Source organism: Centroberyx gerrardi, chromosome 13 (genome assembly GCF_048128805.1).
Source record: "Centroberyx gerrardi isolate f3 chromosome 13, fCenGer3.hap1.cur.20231027, whole genome shotgun sequence".
In the NCBI taxonomy this organism is placed as follows: Eukaryota; Metazoa; Chordata; class Actinopteri; order Beryciformes; family Berycidae; genus Centroberyx; species Centroberyx gerrardi.
The window spans coordinates 31,065,680-31,087,812 of NC_136009.1; the positions used below are offsets into that span (position 1 = coordinate 31,065,680).

A 22,133-nucleotide genomic window follows, 5' to 3' on the forward strand; every position below is an offset into this window, starting at 1 on the left:
TATTTGATTGATAGAAATATTTCTCTCTTATTTTTTATCATTTCTGTTTCCAGTTGTTAAATATAGTAGTGAGATTTCTGAATAACAGCTGGTGGCTTTTATTTTGTTCTACATTCAGAATTCTGTATTTTTGTTGTTTTGTTTTTTAATTGCTGGAAATTAATTAAATACATTTATCAAATATACAATAATTCATCCTCTTTATTATGATCTGAGCAGCAACATAATAAATTCAGAGTTTTTATTTTTAAAAGTTTTTAAATCCAAATTTGAATGTGAAGTGGTCTCTAACAAAAGAATGTTGGATTATGTAAAAAAAAAAAACGAATAAAAAGGTAAAGAACAAAAATTAGATTAACATACATCAACAGATTTTAAAATGGGAGTATTATATTCAATAAAGTTGAATTGTATTCAGTATTGTGTTCATTTCATCCAGGGTAAATTAATAAATAATTTTTCAATTTGATTTCAGTGTAACTTTACAAGAAATTTGAATTTTATATGATTTACAAAATGTCTAATTGATGTTTTCTATGATAACTGTGTCACGCTGCCTTTGTTAACATTTTAAATACTCAGCAGTAATTTACATAAGGAATGTTTTGCTTTTTTAAACTGCAAATGGGAAAAATAGATTTATTAATTAGTTCTGCTGCTTCTTGGGCTGATCATAATGTAATCCAATATATTTAGTATATAATAATATAAACTAAATATAAATTCTACATTTTTCTTGTTTGAATTAGATTTTGATCCCTCATGTATAAAAGACATTTCTGATCTGGGATCCACCTTCTGTCTAACTCTAAGTCGATAAGTTCCTCTATTTAAAGCCATTTCTCTGTCATCATGTTGTTTATTTTGTTTATATTTGTAGTTTATTTATTTGTTGGGTTGAGACTCATTTCCACCATGATGTAGTTTCTACAGAATACGACATATTTAGTGAAAGAGCAGCAGGCTGATGCTGGATCCAGTCGTCCATCTGGATGGTAACTGTGTTTTGGAAAGTGCTTTATGAATACAGATGATTATGTTCAGTGTTAAAATAGTGACTAACTCTCTGATGTGTTCTAGGATCCAGGATCCAGTCGTCCATCTGGATGGTAACTGTGTGCTGCCTGTTGCTCCTCTGGTCCGCCTCCTCTCCCCTTTAAAACCTCTGACACAATGGAAAACTACACCATAGGTTCAACTGAGCTGTCGATCACAACCGGCGGCCTTATCTGTCCACCGCAGGGAGCGATGGGAGGTTTGAGGACCTGTTAGAAACCACGCGGCCCTCATGTGATCTCACAAGCCGTCCTTATCTGGCCTCAGCTGAACCGGAGCCGCACTTCTACCAGGTTCAACAGAGGAAACGTCACTGGAGAAAATGCTTTTCCTCCCAAGTGTTGCTCTGTGCTCTCTGTGTTTAGGTGAGTGTTTCCAACCAATCAGGATCCAACAAACTCAACATTTAACAAACTCTGTGACAGTAACCTTCATTTATGTGTCCGTTTCTCTACAGCAGCGGTTGCCATGGCAGCAGAGCTGCTTCAGGACCAGTTATCATTGACCAGCAAAGTTAATGAGAAGGTTTCCTTCAGCTGTAAAGACACTGACCAGTGTGACGATGATTATGTATACTGGTACCAGAAGAAAGAGACAGAAACATTCACAGTGATTGTTCGTATTGATATTAGCGATGGTGAAGTTTATTCAGGTTACAACCATCCTCAAAAAGATGATTTCTCAGCTGTAAGAAAGGGGAAAGGCTGTGAGTTGCGGATCAATAAAGTAAAACTCCTCCATTCAGCCACCTACTACTGCTCCTGTTATAAGTCAGATTCCCACAGTGAGAAGTGATCCCTCCACCCTGTACAAAAACTCTGCAGCGTTAACCAAGAAATGAACAGATGGCGACTCTGTTTCTCAGAGGAAGAGACATTGATCTGAGAGCAGGAAACCACAGCCCAGGTTCAGATATTTCACCTCCCATCTCAGTTGTCATCTGGTTCTTAGAGGACACTGCTGAAGACACAGAAATGTCTCTGAGCTCTGAAGCTTTTCTTTACATTGTGTCGTTGCCACCGTGAGTTCTTCAAACCCATCTGCCGATAAAGAACCAATATCCTGGGTGTTGAATAAACTGAGGTACAAGTCCTCAGTTCTCCAGCTTCCTCCAATGTGTACACATCTAAAGAAGCGTACACATTGAGCTTTGGACAGTGTAACCCCCCCAATATTATATCCATTTTTAAACTTTGAAGAAGAGCTTTGACTTCAAACAACAATGTTATCAAGTCAGAAATTACTGCCAGGAAATCTGATTCAGACTAAAATACATTTGACAGAAATACACAGTGGAAATACTCTGTAACACCGTCACATCTGTACCACAAAATCACAGATAGATTTAATGATCAACCTGCCAGGGTCTTTACTGCTGGGGTTGATTTATACATTTGATCTGATGATTAGATGTAAGACAGACAGACAGACAGACAGACAGACAGACAGGCAGACAGACAGATAGTAGAGGTGTCATGGTTCGGTACGTTTTCCATCAGCAAAAAAGTAGAAATGCCAGAGAAATCTCCTTGATTGCTGCTCCCTCCCATCCTGTCTCTGACCCTGTGTGTTCTGTTACAGCTGTTTTCTTCCTTTTGTCTGTACGTGTGTGTGTGTCTGGGCGTGTTGTGTGTGTGTGTGTCTGGGTGTGTGTGTGTGTGTACATGGCTTCCTCTCTCTCCTTTTCTCTGACTCCAGGTCAGTGGTCTACCTGGCAGTGACGGGTGCTGCCCTGCTCTTCGTCGTCAGCGCTGCCTTCCTCTTCCCTGCTGCTGTTCCCACCTGGACGCTGAATTACGACCGCTGCCCTCGCTCCTTCAGTGCTGGCCTCAGCCCCCCCCCCACCGCCGCATGCTGCCTCTCCTTTTTGTCTCTCTCTGTTTTCTCCTGTCATCATTGTTGCCCATGACTCTGTCAAAGTTTGCCCGGCACCTATCGCACACTAAGCCGTCCCGGGGGGGATCCCTCTCTGCCTCAGCCCGCCCAAGGTTTCTTCCAAGTTTTCCTACTAAGGTTTTTCCTGGGAGTTTTTCCTTGTGTGCATTTAGGGTCTAAGGCTGGGTTGCCAGGTAGGTTAGGCTGTAGAACAGGCAGATTGTTTGTCTTGCTAAATCTGCTCCTACCTACCTTGTGTTTTTCACTATGTTTGTCCTACATAATTTTGTTTACCACTGATTGTGTTTAGTTAGTTCTAGCTAGACACATTCTCTGTAAAGTCCTCTGAGACATGCTTGTGATAAAGGGCTATATAAATAAACTTGACTTGACTTAAAACTTTTCTTTAAACTGAGGCTGCCGGATCGTTCCGGCCCAATTGAAGCGTTTATTTAGGTGGAAATTCAGTGGATCTAGATACCAGAGAGAACATTTCTCTGTTCAGAGAGCAACATCATCTGCAGCTGAAGATCTAGTTCGTTAATCGAAGGCAACACCTTCACCTGCTTTTCCATTGACGTCAATGGGAAGCCAAGCCGATTGCTGGTGCTGATGTGAACGCACCTTTAAGGTTCCACACTTCCAGGAGAGAGAAACCTGGAAGTTAAAGAAGCAGGTTTGTGACTGAGAGGTCGCTGGTTCAAATCCCAAGACTCCTTGTTCAAATGTGTCCAAGGAAAGTAAGGAGTAACGCTCTCCCCTCCTTTAATCCTGTTGAGGTTCCCTTGAGCAAGGCGCTGAACCCCCTGCTCAAGAGTGAAGCTGTGAAACTGTAGGAATGACAAATAAAGTTTCAAAAGCAGTTTCAATCGGCTGCAGAAGAGCAACTTCCAGTGAGTTAAAGTCTAATTTAGTAAATGTTTCTAAACTGATAGACAACACGTCTCCTCTGTTGGACTCATTTTAAATCTAGGAGGAATCTAGGATCCCGCCTCTTTCTGCCTCAGTGGCTCAAATAAAGGACCAGAAATGAAGATTTGACAGTCATGTTGATATGAACATTAGAGAAACATCATGAAGCCCAAATATGAGACTTGATCAATCATTTGGACATGTTCACCTCAGCTGACAGATGGAACAACACAGACAGTTTATGTTACAGGATATTTCACTGTGGGAAGCTACTGGTACGGGATCTTTGGCTCTGGCACCAGACTGTATGTGACAGGTAAGACAAAATGTTCCTTTTTCCTGCAGTGAAAATGTGTCTTTAGTTTGTTTTCTGCTGCTTTAGGCTTTACATGTTAGTCTTTCATCACTGGTTGAGAATTCAATATGCAGCCATTCATACATTAAAAACTAAATTAGTATGTGAAGGACGTTTGTGTTGCTTCATCATTTTCTTGTGCAGCCGAACATCTTAAAAATCTGCCAAGTGATTTGAGAAACTCAGCACTGATTCTCTAATTCCATTCTATATTATCACAGGCTGATATTCAATGTATGTGACTGAATTATCATGATGGAGGAAAAGGATTTCTATTGCTTCATATTCATACAGCCCATAATAACATCCTCTTAATCTGTAGGTTACAGATATTTTATTTATTATTTGATCTATCTCATTTATTTGTAAGGGACCATGTACAATGTTAAACATCAATGTTACCATTTGATGTATTGTACCAGATTTAGCTTAGAGCTCATTTTCATCTGCAGTCCCTTGGCAGGTTACAATTCAAAACATACATATATACAATCTGCAGCAAATACAAACACACAACATTAACACATAATAGACATTGAAGTATACAAAATGTAAAAACCAGTGCAGAGTGCATGTGCTTTAAAAATGAAGTCAGTTACAGTCTACAAATCAGTGGTTGCATGTTTGTTTAGCTTTAAGCCAGATTTTTAATTCAGCTTTAAAACTGCTAAAGGAATATACAAAATATCATAAATAATTGTAATTATTCAATGATGGTTCATATATTTTATATGGTATATAATGGTAAATATATTTTGATGGTCGATGATGTTAAATCTATTTTATATAGATGTTCTATATCAAAATATATTTACCATCATATAAAAGGCCTATATAAAGTATATTTACCATATGTATTTTATATATTATTTATATGTATTTGTTTATTTGATAATCAAAAAAATGCACAGCCATCAGTCATGCATTAATTAAAATCATCCAGGAAAACACATAAAGTTTCCAAAACTTATTTCCAATATGGTCCTCTTTATATGATGGGAAATATATTTGATATATTTGATATATTATCTGATGGTAAATGTGTGTTGTATGGTATCTGATGGTAAATGTGTGTTGTATGGTATCTGATGGTAAATGTGTGTTGTATGGTATCTGATGGTAAATGTGTGTTGTATGGTATCTGATGGTAAATGTGTGTTGTATGGTATCTGATGGTAAATGTGTGTTGTATGCTTCATGATGTGATGTGGTGTTTTATCTCTGGCTGTAAACTGCTGTTGACTAGATGAATGTGTGACTGTCTTGTCAAACCTCAGCTGAGCGAGTCGTGAAGCCCAAAGTGAGCGTGTACCCAGCGTCCAGAGCGGACCTGAAGGGGAAGAGCTCCCTGCTGTGTCTGGCCACATCCATGTTTCCTCCTCTGGTCCGGTTCTCCTGGAGGAGAGAGGAGACCGGGACTACCGAGGGAGAGACGGTGGAGTTCGGAGAGCCGGGCCGCCCCGCCGCCATCCTGCTTATCGATCAGGAAAAGGCGGCGGCGTATCCATACGTCTGCTCCGTGAAGCACCAAGGAGGCGCGGTGGAAGCCCGGATACCAGCACAAACTGACTGTAAGATCACCTGCTGCCTTTGCAAATTCACAACAAATCATTTGTACAGTTTGGGGGATTTACAGTGTGTGATGATCAGAATCTAAATGGCTTTACTGAAGACTAAATGCAAAACATTTCCATAGTTGGATGAATGAGCAAACAGAGAGGAATGGTTGACTTGTGCTGTTTGTCTTGTCTCCAGTCTCCTTCCAGTCCCAGTGCAGGGTGAAGCTGCTCTCTCTGGTTTACACAGTGATGATAGTGAAGAGCATGGTGTACTGCTGTGGACTCTCTCTCCTCATGATCCATACAAACAAGGGAGGCTCCACCAACACACATGCTGACTGACTGCCATGTTCCTCTGCTTTCTGTCCAGCTTTTCATCCGTACAAATGTTTCTCTCATCTTGTTGTTCCTGTTTCAAATTGTTTCAATAGAGGAAAAAATGTGTTTTTTATTCCAGATTCATGATTGTGTATTTGTGTTGTTTTATTTGGTATTAATTAATAAAAAGAAACAGTTTTAATAAATTTGTTTAAAAAATAATCCAATCTGTCTCATAATTGAGTTCACCAGAACAATCTGAGCAGCAATCATAACAAATTCAGATTGTGTTTATCTTATTTAGCCCAATTGTGAATTTGACATTATTATTAAAACAAATGTAATGAACATGTTTGATGTGTTAAGATCATTAAAGGATTTTATGAAGGCAGCATTGTACTTTCAGATATAAATTTTCATTGATATAGTTTCTTTCTTTCATCTAGATAGTTTCTTCTGCTGCCTTTTATCTTTTGAATTTGTTTTCAGGGAAACTTTACAAAATATTTAAGTTAGTATCAGTTACAGCATTTGTAATTTTTTGTCTATGATAATATTCTGAACATTTATTTGAACAATGAATGCTTTGCTCTATAATATCGTATTGCTTTGCTCAGCAGTAGATATATTGTTTATTATTGTCTACTATTGCTTCTCTTTTTTCTTAACATCTGCATTCTGTCAGGAACGTTTTATTCTTATTTTATTTTTGTGAAGCGCTTTGTAAGCATTTTTTAAAAAGTGCGATATAAATAAAGACATGAAATTGTACATTTTGTCATTTTAAGAACACTGAGCATGATGGTTGTAATTTCTCTGAGAAATATCAGTTTTTTTTCATGAAGACCTTGTCAGTAATTCAGTGGTAATTCCATTATTCAGTGTAATGAAGTGTGTTTTGCTTCAGTTCATTGACTTTATATAATGTTTGTCAGGTTTGCTGCTTGCTGTACAGTGTCAGCAGCTGAAATGTTGCTGTAAGATGAACTCAAACAGAAATAAATGGGACTGAAATAATAATAATAATCCCTTTGTGAATTGCCAATCTGTTGTTACATTTCAGACTGTGTGTTTATGAAGTCAACATTCGTGTATCATAATGTTGGTGAATGCTGAGCAGCGATGAGGCGGGAAGGGTCGGGTTCAGGCTGTAAACGAGCTGATGTGGTTTCTGTTTCAGTCTTACTGTGTGGAAACAAAACCACTTCCTCAACAACATGATTAGCTTTTTAATGCTGCTATTCTTCCTCCTAGAGATAGAGAGAAAGAGGAGATCATATGAAAGATGGAGCAGGAGTAAGTCAGTCAGTAAAGCTTCACTTAAATAGACACTTTTTAAAACTCACAGTTTACAAAGCGCTTCCCAACAAGAGGATGAAAGACAGAAAAGACATGAAAGACAGGAAAGATTGAAGAGAAGACAAAAGCATCTTAAAACAACACAACCATACATATAGAAAGTAAAAACAGTAAAAACCATGAAGCATTTCAAACCCCATGATGATGAAAAGGTTAAACCTATACAATACACACATAAACTCCTCCATACACACAAGTCCTAACCAAATAAAGAGCAGAGACCCGTCCAGCCCCTCGTCAGGAAGGCCGGCCTGTAGAAGTGGGTTTTCAGCAGCTGCTTAAAGGAGACAACAGACTCTGATCTGATCGGCAGAGGGAGACGATTCCAGAGAGTTGGGGCCAAAACTGCCGAGACACGTTCTCCCTTAGTTTGGAATCTAGAATTGGAGACGACCGGCAGACCTCCACCTGAGGACCTAAGTGAAGTCACGGGCCGATAAAGAGTCAGCGGCTCACAGATAGAACCGGGTTCCAGGCCGGTCCAGGCCTTGTAGGTGATTCAGAGGATCTTAAAGCAATATTCCACTTAGTTTTAACATGGGGGTTATTTATTTGAAAAGCACAATATAAACTACTCACCAAGACCAGATGCAGCTGGACCAGTTTGTAGAGTTTGAATGAGCCACCAAAATCTCCTGAAAACTGACATTGAACACGTTGGTGAACAGATTCAACAACAGATCCTGCTGGAAGACAATAAAGCAGCAACTGGTCCGTCCTCATTTTGCATTTCTATTCTTGCTTTACACTAAAATGAGTCAAATAAAAGTAGATCCGGTCTCCCCAACAGGAACTATCTCTCCTAAATGGTATCCCTCCGCTGTGTTCTCTTCTATCAATAAAAATGCTGTTTGGTGAAATTCTGTTCTGAAGCGTGGGACCAACAGTCAGCTGGAAATCACAGCAGCAGATCTGTTGTTGAATCTGTTCACCAACGTGTTCAATGTCACTTTCCATTCAAATGAATGGGAAGTCAAAATCTGAACGCTACAAACTGGTCCGGCTGCATCTGATCTTGGTGAGGAGATTATATTCTGCTTTTCAAATAAATAAGTCCATGTTGAAACTAAGTGGAATATTGCTTTAAAGAAAGTTGTTCAGCAGTCAGGACTCATCAAACCCGTCCTGCTGCCAGTGAAGCAACATGTGATTTGCTGCTGGGTGACGCTGACGATAACAGACAGGCTGTGGTTTCACTGCAGCTCCACACCGCTCACTGTGGTTTGTCATATCAACAAAATGAGAGTTACGATTATTTATTTTGGTTAAGAATCCTTCCAGGAAGCCCGGCTTTATTTCCACAGAGTCTCAACTCAATCTGTGGGATTTTCCTGACCGAAGTCACATGTGAATTCAAAGCACATGTGCATTTTGGACACGTGTTGCTTTTCACATGTGAATGTCTTGATTTGTTTTACATTGTATTCTGACATCATGTGACAGTTTTTACTTCAGATGTGAACATTTCAGTTCATAGCTGAAGTGTTTTTTTCATCTTCCATTACATGTGAAACAATATTTGTTTCACATGTGAAAACTTAATTTCACATGCAAACAGACAGTTTGTGACCTTGGAATTATACGGTTCTATGTGACTTTTTGTCCAAACTGAGTTGGTCACATAAACCTGTGGAACCTATTCTACCTATTTTTGAGTCTGTCATTTCTAAAACAAAAGGCCCCGACTCCATTTAACTCAGTGGATGCTGAACATTTTGAAGCTCAATATGTCAAAACTCCTGAAGGGAGATGGAACCATATAATTCTAAGCTCATATATTTCACTCATTCAGTCGTTTCCACAGAGGAAATGAGAAATTTCACCTTCAAATCTGAAAAGCAACAAAAAGCACATGTGCTTTGAATTCAATGAGGCTTTTCACATGTGACTTTGTTCTCAAAAAACAAAAAAAAAAAAAGTTGTTGTCTACTAATTGTTTATGTATTCATGATGTGCATTTTTCAGTGTTTTCTATTTGCATTTTCAGCCTCACATCACAAGTCGCTCTGCAGCAAGATTTCCAGAAATCCTCCTTCGACGTCACTGCTACACTAAAACATTTGAAATCATATATAATAAACATTATGATTTATCAGACTGAAAGCACAAAAACACACTGAGACGGTTCAGTGTGAAGTTTCTGTGCAGCAGCAGCCAAGACTCTCAGTTTCCTGTTTCAGGAACAAAAAAACATGTCGGTGTTTTGTTTTTCTAAGCAGAACTTCGATGTCAGCGTTGATTCCTCACAGCGCAGAGGAATGAACTGCTGTTCAGTTCATTAGTTAAATAGCTTCATAAAGTTCATAGATTCCTGCAGAAAAACATGTGGAGTGTGGTTGTGATCAGTGAGGGATAAATCTGACTGAAGCAGCTGTCTGCACTATAGAGACAGCAGATACGACTCAGTAACTAACAGGAGAAAACTGCTTTCTTTACAGCTGAATTCTACACAAGCTGATGGAAACTAAAAGCCTTCGTCACGTGACGTTTTGCCAAAGTCAGCGCCAAGAGAGCAGAGAAATGACAGAGAGCATCCAATAAAAATAAGGATCTTCACACAACTCAGACACTGTGATGATGCAGTTTATTGACAATATCTATCTAATAATTCCTCTGATTTTAGTCATATTTATTTGTTTATAAGTGACGAGGCCGCTCCAGTTAGTGATCCAGTCAGAAAACAGTCAGTCAGCATGTGTGTTGGTGGAGCCTCCCTTGTTTGTATGGATCATGAGGAGAGAGAGTCCACAGCAGTACACCATGCTCTTCACTATCATCACTGTGTAAACCAGAGAGAGCAGCTTCACCCTGCACTGGGACTGGAAGGAGACTGGAGACAAGACAAACAGCACAAGTCAACCATGAGTGTAGATCTGAACAGGAATGACGGTTCTATCACTTCAGATTCTATGTTTGATTCCTGCAGCAGTCAGTTGATCCTGCAGTGAGCTGACTGAGCTCAGTCTGCATCAAATCACCAGACAGAACAAATAAAACAACAAGAACAAATGTTAAGATACAACAAATGATATTTGTAATGTAACAGCTGGTTGACAGGCAGGAGATCCTGACTGAACTCTGTGGTAACAGTAACAGCAGATGAAGCAGACTATCTGTAGTGAGGTGTCGCCCCCTGCTGCCTGCAGGCCGCAGCTACAGCGGAGCGCTACTGTCAGCTGGAAAGTCAAATAGAACCAAACGGTTCCACTGCATTGGTCACAACTCCGCCATCTTTTACCTGATTCCTTAGCTACTTTCAAACAAAGTAAAGGCAAGTCCAAGAAGCCTGCAGACCGAATCTGGAGTCATTCTGACCTGCGGTTTATAAGAAGATTTTTGAAGCTTTTTCCAAAAATCCAAAATGGCAGAATGTTTTATAGGCGGAGCTTATGGGTCCAAGAGGCAAAACTGTTCATCATGATCAGATACATATCTGTACCAAGTTTCACATCTCTACGACTAACAGGACGGCGGGGCTGAGCCTCAGACTTTGGGAGCTTATTACAGCGCCCCCTATGGGCCAATCAGTGACATCATTTGTTTCCCAGTAGCAGTTGACCTGAACTATGAATATGTCAAAATGGACAAAGGGTTATCAATGTATGGACGAGTTATTGGACAAAATACAATACTAACACTAATACTAATACTAATAATAATAATAATAATAATAATAATTGGAATTTCAGTAATTCCAGCAAATAAACTCTTGTGTGCATTCTAAGTTGAAATCAGGCATTAGAAAATGATCGCTGATTCAGATAATTGTTCGATTAGAATTTGAATAGACAGGCCTTGCAGTGAAAATGAACACTGAAGGCTGAAGGAAGAAGTAGTTCAAGGTGTGTTATAATAATATATAATAATAATCTGTATTTATAAGGCACTTTTCAAAACAAAGTTACAAAGTGCTGCACAATCAGGAGAGATAAAAGACACAGGACAGATCAATGAAACAGAAAGATCAATGAGGTCAAACGGTAAAATCAACACACAGATGATCTATCGCCTCTATCGGCCTCTACTGGCGACCAGTGGGAATTACAACAGGAGAGATTTGGTTCCAAAACAGTTGGGGCCAGAAAGTGAGTTTTAAAAGCCATTTCAACACGGACAGTGAAGCTGATCAAACCCACAGATTTATTATGGTCTGTCTGTGAAATGAGGCAGCAAACACCTGAATTATATCGCCTTTAAATGAAGAAACAACAACAACACATCTGTAGGAGAGAGAGATGCTGTTGGGAAGCTCCATGGTGCCAGGATCAGTCTAACAGACCAAAAACACAACTTCACATTTCTGTTAAAGACGAGGAAAAAGTGAACAGTTCAGTGTTTTAGGTGTCGTTTTCTTTTACTGACAAGTAGCAGTAATACTAGTAACAGTAGTAGTAGTAGTAGTAGTAGTAGTAGTAATACTAGTATCAGTAGTAGTAGTAGTAATATTAGTAACAGAAATAGTAACAGTAGTAGTAGTAGTAGTAATAGTAGTAATAGCAGTACTAGTAGCAGTAATACTAGTAACAGTAGTAGTAGTAGTAGTAGTAGTAACAGTAGTATTAGTAGTAGTAGTAGTAGTAGTAGTAGTAGTAGTAGTAACAGTAGTAGTATTGTTATTAGTAGTAGTAGTAGTAGTAGTAGTAGTAGTAGTAACAGTAGTAGTAGTAGTAGTAGTAGTAGTAACAGTAGTATTAGTAGTAGTAGTAGTAGTAGTAGTAACAGTAGTAGTATTAGTAGTAGTAGTAGTAGTAGTAGTAGTAACAGTAGTAGTATTAGTAGTAGTAGTAACAGTAGTATTAGTAGTAGTAGTAACAGTAGTAGTATTAGTAGTAGTAGAAACAGTAGTATTAGTAGTAGTAGTAACAGTAGTATTAGTAGTAGTAGTAGTATCAGTAGTAGTAGTAGTAACAGTAGTAGTAGTAGTAGTAACAGTAGTAGTAGTATTAGTAGTAGTAGTAACAGTAGTAGTATTAGTAGTAGTAGTAACAGTAGTAGTATTAGTAGTAGTAGTAACAGTAGTAGTAGTATTAGTAGTAGTAGTAACAGTAGTAGTATTAGTAGTAGTAGTAACAGTAGTAGTAGTATTAGTAGTAGTAGTAACAGTAGTATTAGTAGTAGTAGTAACAGTAGTAGTATTAGTAGTAGTAGTAACAGTAGTAGTATTAGTAGTAGTAGTAACAGTAGTATTAGTAGTAGTAGTAACAGTAGTAGTAGTCAGTCTTCAGGTCAGTCAGTGTTCTCTCTTCATTTTCTCCACTAGATGGCTCTGTGTTGTTTTCACAGCTGCAGAAATAATAACAGAAGAACCTTCATGATGTCATCAGGTTGGATTCACTGTTGGTTCTGGTCTGACTGAAGGACTGGACTGTATGAACTTCACTTTAACAGTCACATCCACTAACAGTATTGTTTCTTCAGTAAAAACATGAACCAATGTGCTGTTTCCCATTTAACTCAACATCTTCCAACAAGACAAATCACTCCTCCTCTGTCAAGACAGTGTCTCCTCTTCATCACCTCCTCTTCATCACCTCTTCATCACCTCTTCATCACCTCCTCTTCATCACCTCTTCATCACCTCCTCTTCATCACATCCTCTTCATCACCTCTTCATCACCTCCTCTTCATCACCTCCTCTTCATCACCTCTTCATCACCTCTTCATCACCTCCTCTTCATCACCTCTTCATCACCTCCTCCTCATCACCTCTGATCAGCTTCAGTTCCTAGATCAGCAGGGAGGTCAGAGGTCAGAGGTCAGAGGTCACAGCAGCAGATAACAGATAACTAATATTCCTGATGATCACTGTCAGTTATTCTGGATAAAAACATCAACTAAATGACTAAAGTGTAAGAATTTCAAAGTAGTTTTTCCTCTGTATTCTCTCTCTGTACTGGATGGCAGGTTGAACCTTTAATGCAGAAAGTGTAATTCTGTAGGGAAACATCTAGTTCAACACAATCCAAATAAATCCAGTTCCCTCTCAACATGGTGACAGGATATATACTGACTGTTTCACCTTTTCAAATCCTTTTAAAAGACCACATGAAGACTTCATTATTCACTTTATTATTCAATCATTGTAAAATCTGTTGGATCCGGTCTGTAAAGTGTCTCCGTCATTAAAAATACCGTCGTTTGGTTTGCTTTGTGCTATGAAGCATTTTGTCAGAGGAAATCTCACTTCAAAATATCTCACTTTAAAATATTGATGTCATATCATCACAGAATCAAACTCCATATCGGTGTGATTTTCTTGGTGATCAGGTTTCATCTGGACTGGGACTAAAACTCTGACAACTGAGACGGTTTGACATCTGGACTCTATTCAATTCTGTTTTTGTCTGAACTGAAGTTTATATTTTACTAAAACACAACAAGGGAAAAATATTTTCTGCCGTGAGTCAGTTTCCTGTTTCAAAGCCAATGGAAGGAGAAAATATTCATTTAAATCAGAATATTAAAACAAGTGGACAGCAGCATCTGTTTGTCTCTGTTTCTATTATTGACTATATTTTCTAATTCTTTGTTATTGACTGTATTATCTAATTCTCTGCTATTAATAGTGTATTATGGAACACTTTCTTATTGATTATGGATGAGTGTGTATGGTTTTGTGTTTTAAAGGACAGTTCCTGCCAGCAGCAGCCTGTTGTGTTTCAGAGGATTTAGGTAATATTAGCTGGTTTCCAATAACTAATCAATTCTTCATCATTCATGTTTTTGATTCTAATTGATCACTGTATATATAATATGGTATATAATGAAAACAATATTTGATTGATAGAAATATTTCTCTCTTATTTTTTATCATTTCTGTTTCCAGTTAAATATAGTAGTGAGATTTCTGAATAACAGCTGGTGGCTTTTATTTTGTTCTACATTCAGAATTCTGTATTTTTGTTGTTTTGTTTTTTATTTGCTGGAAATTAATTAAATGAGAAATTTAACAAATCAAAAAAAGAATAATTCATCCTCTTTATTATGATCTGAGCAGCAACATAATGAATTCAGAGTTTTTATTTTTAAATATTTTTAATCCAAATTTTTAATGTGAAGTGGTCTCTAACAAAAGAGTGTTGGATTATGTAAAATATATATATATAAAGAACAGAAAGTAGCTTATTATACATCAATGGATTTTAAAATGGGCGTATTATATTAAAAATAGTTTAATTGTAATCAGTTTGTGTTCAATTTATTTATTTTTTTTTCATCCATGGTAAATTAATGAATTATTTTTCAATTTGATTTGATTGTAACTTTGCAAGAAATTTAAATTTTATGTAATTGGCAAAATGTCTAATTGATGTTTTCTATGATAACTGTGTCACGCTGCCTTTGTTAATATTCTAAATATTCAGCAGTAATTTACATAATGAATGTTTTGCTTTATTAAACTGCAAATGGGAGAAATAGATTTATAAATTAGTTCTGCTGCTTCCTGGGCTGATCATAATGTAATCCAATATATTTAGTATATAATAATATAAACTAAATATATACTAAAAGCCATTTCTCTGTCATCATGTTGTTTATTTTGTTTATATTTGTAGTTTATTTATTTGTTGGGTTGAGACTCATTTCCACCATGATGCAGTTTCTACAGAATACGACATATTTAGTGAAAGAGCAGCAGGCTGATGCTGGATCCAGTCGTCCATCTGGATGGTAACTGTGTTTTGGAAAGTGCTTTATGAATACAGATGATTATGTTCAGTGTTAAAATAGTGACTAACTCTCTGATGTGTTCTAGGATCCAGGATCCAGTCGTCCATCTGGATGGTAACTGTGTGCTGCCTGTTGCTCCTCTGGTCCGCCTCCTCTCCCCTTTAAAACCTCTGACACAATGGAAAACTACACCATAGGTTCAACTGAGCTGTCGATCACAACCGGCGGCCTTATCTGTCCGCCGCAGGGAGCGATGGGAGGTTTGAGGACCTGTTAGAAACCACGCGGCCCTCATGTGATCTCACAAGCCGTCCTTATCTGGCCTCAGCTGAACCGGAGCCGCACTTCTACCAGGTTCAACAGAGGAAACGTCACTGGAGAAAATGCTTTTCCTCCCAAGTGTTGCTCTGTGCTCTCTGTGTTTAGGTGAGTGTTTCCAACCAATCAGGATCCAACAAACTCAACATTTAACAAACTCTGTGACAGTAACCTTCATTTATGTGTCCGTTTCTCTACAGCAGCAGTTGCCATAGCAGCAGAGCTGCTTCAGGACCAGTTATCATTGACCAGCAGAGAAGATGAGAAGGTTTCCTTCAGCTGTAAAAACACTGGCCAGTGTTACACCTTTTCAGATCAGAGCAGTTATGTATACTGGTACCAGAAGAAAGAGACAGAAACATTCAGAGTGATTCTTGATATTAATAGGAGGGATGGTGAAGTTGATTCAAGTTACAACCATCCTCAAAAAGATGATTTCTCAGCTGTAAGAACAGAGAACGGCTGTGAGTTGCAGATCAATAAAGTAAAACTCCTCCATTCAGCCACCTACTACTGCTCCTGTTATAAGTCAGGTTCCCACAGTGAGAAGTGATCCCTCCACCCTGTACAAAAACTCTGCAGCGTTAACCAAGAAATGAACAGATGGCGACTCTGTTTCTCAGAGGAAGAGACATTGATCTGAGAGCAGGAAACCACAGCCCAGGTTCAGATATTTCACCTCCCATCTCAGTTGTCATCTGGTTCTTAGAGGACACTGCTGAAGACACAGAAATGTCTCTGAGCTCTGAAGCTTTTCTTTACATTGTGTCGTTGCCACCGTGAGTTCTTCAAACCCATCTGCCGATAAAGAACCAATATCCTGGGTGTTGAATAAACTGAGGTACAAGTCCTCAGTTCTCCAGCTTCCTCCAATGTGTACACATCTAAAGAAGCGTACACATTGAGCTTTGGACAGTGTAACCCCCCCAATATTATATCCATTTTTAAACTTTGAAGAAGAGCTTTGACTTCAAACAACAATGTTATCAAGTCAGAAATTACTGCCAGGAAATCTGATTCAGACTAAAATACATTTGACAGAAATACACAGTGGAAATACTCTGTAACACCGTCACATCTGTACCACAAAATCACAGATAGATTTAATGATCAACCTGCCAGGGTCTTTACTGCTGGGGTTGATTTATACATTTGATCTGATGATTAGATGTAAGACAGACAGACAGACAGACAGACAGACAGATTTTTTTAGAATTTAGAAATTACTGCCAGGAAATCTGATTCAGACTACCGTAATTCCTCTAATATCGGCCCAGGTCTTTATTTACCTCAACTGCAGAGGGTACCAGGCCTTTATTGGAAGCAGGCTCATATTAGAAACAGGCCTTTATTTCTAATTCCCTCTGTTTGATAAGTATATTTGCTCATATTTTAGTACGAAGCCTCCTTGTTTTCTGATCTGCTTCTGTCGGGGTTCGTTAGGTAGCCGTTTTGTGGCACTTGTACGTTACTACAAACTACAGTTACAAACAGGCAGCAGGAGTTTACCGGTATCCACCGTTGTTTGCATGTAAGCTGAAGCTAACTGAAGCTAAGAATAGAATCTATACAGTTATTTCATATCGCCGTTGGAGGATTCGGCACGCCGAGGGCTAGTCTTGTTTCCTTTGTTTTTTTCCCCGGGCTGTATTTGAGGCCGGCCTTTATTTGTTCGTGTCGACCACGCCCCCGGCCATTATCGGAGACCCGGCTTTTACAGTTTTTCTCAGTGGCTTTGGTACATTTCTCAGATCAGAATTGAAATTCTCAAAACTTCTTGTTCAACCTCCACATCATCTAGTCACTTGTGCACATCATAAAAGCAATTTCTCATTCTTTTGAACAAATTGCAAATGCTTTGGCACATTCATGCAAATGATTATGTACAATTGTCTGCTGTTTCCTACATTATCAATTGCTCATGTCATGTTGATCAAAATGTATTATACTGGTTCTCTGTTGAATAGTCTTACCCCCCAAAACATCTAGGCATTAGTTCATTGCATAAGTCATTACATGCAAAATGGTTGAACCAGTTGTCATAATCTGTCAAGCATATTTTCTATACATTTCTATTAGACTTTTTTTGTAAATGTGTCCTGAATTGATGAATTGCTCTCAGGTGAATCTTGACTTTCACTAAAGAAGGGGAATGTGTGATGCGTAGGGTTAGGGTTACCGGTTGATCAACCAATGATCAACCGGTTCTCTAAAATATCTCAGAGGTGCATCTCATGAACCTTTAATTGGCAAGCATATATAGATGTTTACATTTCTAATTTTGTATTTTTTTCCTTTGTGCTATACAGTGCTGTGAAACAGTCTTGTCTTTTTCTTTTCTGTATCGCAGTGACATGGTCTGTCAACAAATTACAGTACAAACAGTAAAAGCGTAAATGTGAATCCTGTCCAATCTCTTGCAATCAGTCTCCCACATGCAGTAATGTGGAACTTTGTACTGTTGAAATTGATACATGCCATACAGAAAAAGTGCAGCCTTGTGCATTTTCAATCATTGTCATCAAAACCTGAGCCATAGTTTACATCAGAAAATACTTACAGAGTCACTGTTATATTGACAACATGGCTAAGCATTTTGACTGTCTTGTTTGTAAACAATGACACAAGGACTTGTCATTCTGATGGCACTGACATGTTCACTGACATGTTCACTGACATGTTCACTGACATAAATATTTACTTTTGAGAGATAGACTAAGGGTTTTGAGCAAGTTACGGCTTTTGCAGGTAATCCAGTGTGTGGTGCTGTTTGTACGAATTGTTTCGAGAAATGCACTTACTGTTTTGCAAATGTTAAGGATGATTCGAGAAATGTTCCAAAGCGACTGAGAAAAACTGTAATTGACTACAGGCCACTATTAGAGGATTTATGGTAAAATACATTTGACAGAAATACACAGTGGAAATACTCTGTAACACCGTCACATCTGTACCACAAAATCACAGATAGATTTAATGATCAACCTGCCAGGGTCTTTACTGCTGGGGTTGATTTATACATTTGAACTGATGATTAGATGTAAGACAGACAGACAGACAGACAGTCAGACAGACAGTTGTTTCTGATGAGAGAGAGAAAGAGAGAGGGAGAGAGAGAGAGAGACAGACAGAGAGAGAGATAGAGACACAGAGAGAGAGAGAGAGAGAGAGAGATGCCAAGCCGATTGCCGGTGCTGATGTGAACGCACCTTTAAGGTTCCACACTTCCAGGAGAGAGAAACCTGGAAGTTAAAGAAGCAGGTTTGTGACTGAGAGGTCGCTGGTTCAAATCCCAAGACTCCTTGTTCAAATGTGTCCAAGGAAAGTAAGGAGTAACGCTCTCCCCTCCTTTAATCCTGTTGAGGTTCCCTTGAGCAAGGCGCTGAACCCCCTGCTCAAGAGTGAAGCTGTGAAACTGTAGGAATGACAAATAAAGTTTCAAAAGCAGTTTCAATCGGCCGCAGAAGAGCAACTTCCAGTGAGTTAAAGTCTAATTTAGTAAATGTTTCTAAACTGATAGACAACACGTCTCCTCTGTTGGACTCATTTTAAATCTAGGAGGAATCTAGGATCCCGCCTCTTTCTGCCTCAGTGGCTCAAATAAAGGACCAGAAATGAAGATTTGACAGTCATGTTGATATGAACATTAGAGAAACATCATGAAGCCCAAATATGAGACTTGATCAATAATTTGGACATGTTCACCTCAGCTGACAGATGGAACAACACAGACAGTTTATGTTACAGGATATTTCACTGTGGGCGACAAGATCTTTGGCTCTGGCACCAGACTGTATGTGACAGGTAAGACAAAATGTTCCTTTTTCCTGCAGTGAAAATGTGTCTTTAGTTTGTTTTCTGCTGCTTTAGGCTTTACATGTTAGTCTTTCATCACTGGTTGAGAATTCAATATGCAGCCATTCATACATTAAAAACTAAATTAGTATGTGAAGGACGTTTGTGTTGCTTCATCATTTTCTTGTGCAGCCGAACATCTTAAAAATCTGCCAAGTGATTTGAGAAACTCAGCACTGATTCTCTAATTCCATTCTATATTATCACAGGCTGATATTCAATGTATGTGACTGAATTATCATGATGGAGGAAAAGGATTTCTATTGCTTCATATTCATACAGCCCATAATAACATCCTCTTAATCTGTAGGTTACAGATATTTTATTTATTATTTGATCTATCTCATTTATTTGTAAGGGACCATGTACAATGTTAAACATCAATGTTACCATTTGATGTATTGTACCAGATTTAGCTTAGAGCTCATTTTCATCTGCAGTCCCTTGGCAGGTTACAATTCAAAACATACATATATACAATCTGCAGCAAATACAAACACACAACATTAACACATAATAGACATTGAAGTATACAAAATGTAAAAACCAGTGCAGAGTGCATGTGCTTTAAAAATGAAGTCAGTTACAGTCTACAAATCAGTGGTTGCATGTTTGTTTAGCTTTAAGCCAGATTTTTAATTCAGCTTTAAAACTGCTAAAGGAATATACAAAATATCATAAATAATTTAAATTATTCAATGATGGTTCATATATTTTATATGGTATATAATGGTAAATATATTTTGATGGTCGATGATGTTAAATCTATTTTATATAGATGTTCTATATCAAAATATATTTAACATCATATAAAAGGCTTATATAAAATATATTTACCATATGTATTTTATATATTATTTATATGTATTTGTTTATTTGATAATCAAAAAAAAAGCACAGCCATCAGTCATGCATTAATTAAAATCATCGAGGAAAACACATAAAGTTTCCAAAACTTATTTCCAATGTGTTCCTCTTTATATGATGGGAAATATATTTTATATATTTTATATATTATCTGATGGTAAATGTGTGTTGTATGGTATCTGATGGTAAATGTGTGTTGTATGGTATCTGATGGTAAATGTGTGTTGTATGGTATCTGATGGTAAATGTGTGTTGTATGCTTCATGATGTGATGTGGTGTTTTATCTCTGGCTGTAAACTGCTGTTGACTAGATGAATGTGTGACTGTCTTGTCAAACCTCAGCTGAGCGAGTCGTGAAGCCCAAAGTGAGCGTGTACCCAGCGTCCAGAGCGGACCTGAAGGGGAAGAGCTCCCTGCTGTGTCTGGCCACATCCATGTTTCCTCCTCTGGTCCGGTTCTCCTGGAGGAGAGAGGAGACCGGGACTACCGAGGGAGAGACGGTGGAGCTCGGAGAGCCGGGCCGCCCCGCCGCCATCCTGCTTATCGATCGGGAAAAGGCGGCGGCGTATCCATACGTCTGCTCCGTGAAGCACCAAGGAGGCGCGGTGGAAGCCCGGATACCAGCAGGTAATGAAGGCCGGCCGCTTGTGTTTAGCGCTGATTTAGCTTCATTTTTCACATTGGACTCCTTTTCTATTTCAGAGCCTCCTGTGGCTCCAACAACAGCTGCTGCAGCCAGCGGCCCTCCAGAAAGAGACACAGCTCACCAGACTGACTGTAAGATCACCTGCTGCTGCACATTCACTACTCAGCATTTGGACAGTTTGGGGCTTTACAGCTGTGAGGAGCACAAGCTACATTTAAACTGACTGTTTTGGTCTAGAGTTTTCTACATGTTGTTGTGTATGATCATCACCTTGGAACAGGTGTGTTATGTCACCTGATTTTCTGCTAGGGTTTCTGGGTATTTCAGATGGAGATTCTCTGCTGTTTGGAATCAGTTTGAGGAAGAGCTTGTTGCTCCAAACGTCACTTCTTTATAAAGTTTTCATATGGGAGCGTTTCTGTGTGCGGATCTTCTGTCCTTCACTTGATATTTTCTTTGATCCGGCACCTTTCTTCTGGATGTGCAGATGTGTTTTGTTCTTGATTTTTCCTGAAGACTAAATGCAAAACATTTCCTGCTGTTTGTCTCGTCTCCAGTCTTGAGCAGTCTCGAGCACCAAGGAGGCGCGGTGGAAGCCCAGATACCAGCACAAACCTTACAAAATCGTACAAACTGTAAGATCACCTGCTGCCTTTGCAAATTCACAACAAATCATTTGTACAGTTTGGGGGATTTACAGTGTGTGATGATCAGAATCTAAACGGCTTTACTGAAGACTAAATGCAAAACATTTCCATAGTTGGATGAATGAGCAAACAGAGAGGAATGGTTGACTTGTGCTGTTTGTCTTGTCTCCAGTCTCCTTCCAGTCCCAGTGCAGGGTGAAGCTGCTCTCTCTGGTTTACACAGTGATGATAGTGAAGAGCATGGTGTACTGCTGTGGACTCTCTCTCCTCATGATCCATACAAACAAGGGAGGCTCCACCAACACACATGCTGACTGACTGCCATGTTCCTCTGCTTTCTGTCCAGCTTTTCATCCGTACAAATGTTTCTCTCATCTTGTTGTTCCTGTTTCAAATTGTTTCAATAGAGCAAAAAATTGAGTTTTTTATTCCAGATTCATGATTGTGTATTGTGTTGTTTTATTTGGTATTAATTAATAAAAAGAAACAGTTTTAATAAATTAGTTTAACAAAAATAATCCAATCTGTCTCATAATTGAGTTCACCAGAACAATCTGAGCAGCAATCATAACAAATTCAGATTATGTTTATCTTATTTAGCCAAATTGTGAATTTGACATTATTATTAAAACAAATGTAATGAACATGTTTGATGTGTTAAGATCATTAAAGGATTTTATGAAGGCAGCATTGT

General features: G+C 38.5%; 2 protein-coding genes across 2 annotated transcripts; both read left to right on the forward strand.

Annotated features, from left to right (window-relative positions):
• The first annotated feature begins 1,378 nt into the window (after window positions 1-1,378).
• LOC144542170 (immunoglobulin lambda-1 light chain-like) lies at window positions 1,379-10,684 on the forward strand. Its single transcript, XM_078287907.1, has 5 exons — window positions 1,379-1,409; window positions 1,502-1,826; window positions 4,113-4,159; window positions 5,476-5,769; window positions 10,581-10,684. The coding sequence occupies exons 1-5, from the start codon at window positions 1,379-1,381 to the stop codon at window positions 10,682-10,684; spliced, it is 801 nt and encodes a 266-aa protein (XP_078144033.1).
• A 4,804-nt stretch (window positions 10,685-15,488) lies between these two features.
• LOC144542151 (immunoglobulin lambda-1 light chain-like) lies at window positions 15,489-21,272 on the forward strand. The gene is made up of 4 exons (XM_078287858.1): window positions 15,489-15,519; window positions 15,612-15,956; window positions 19,171-19,227; window positions 20,489-21,272. Exons 1-4 carry the CDS (start codon window positions 15,489-15,491, stop codon window positions 21,013-21,015), a joined length of 960 nt encoding a protein of 319 aa, XP_078143984.1. The 3' UTR covers window positions 21,016-21,272.
• The last annotated feature ends 861 nt before the right edge of the window (window positions 21,273-22,133 follow it).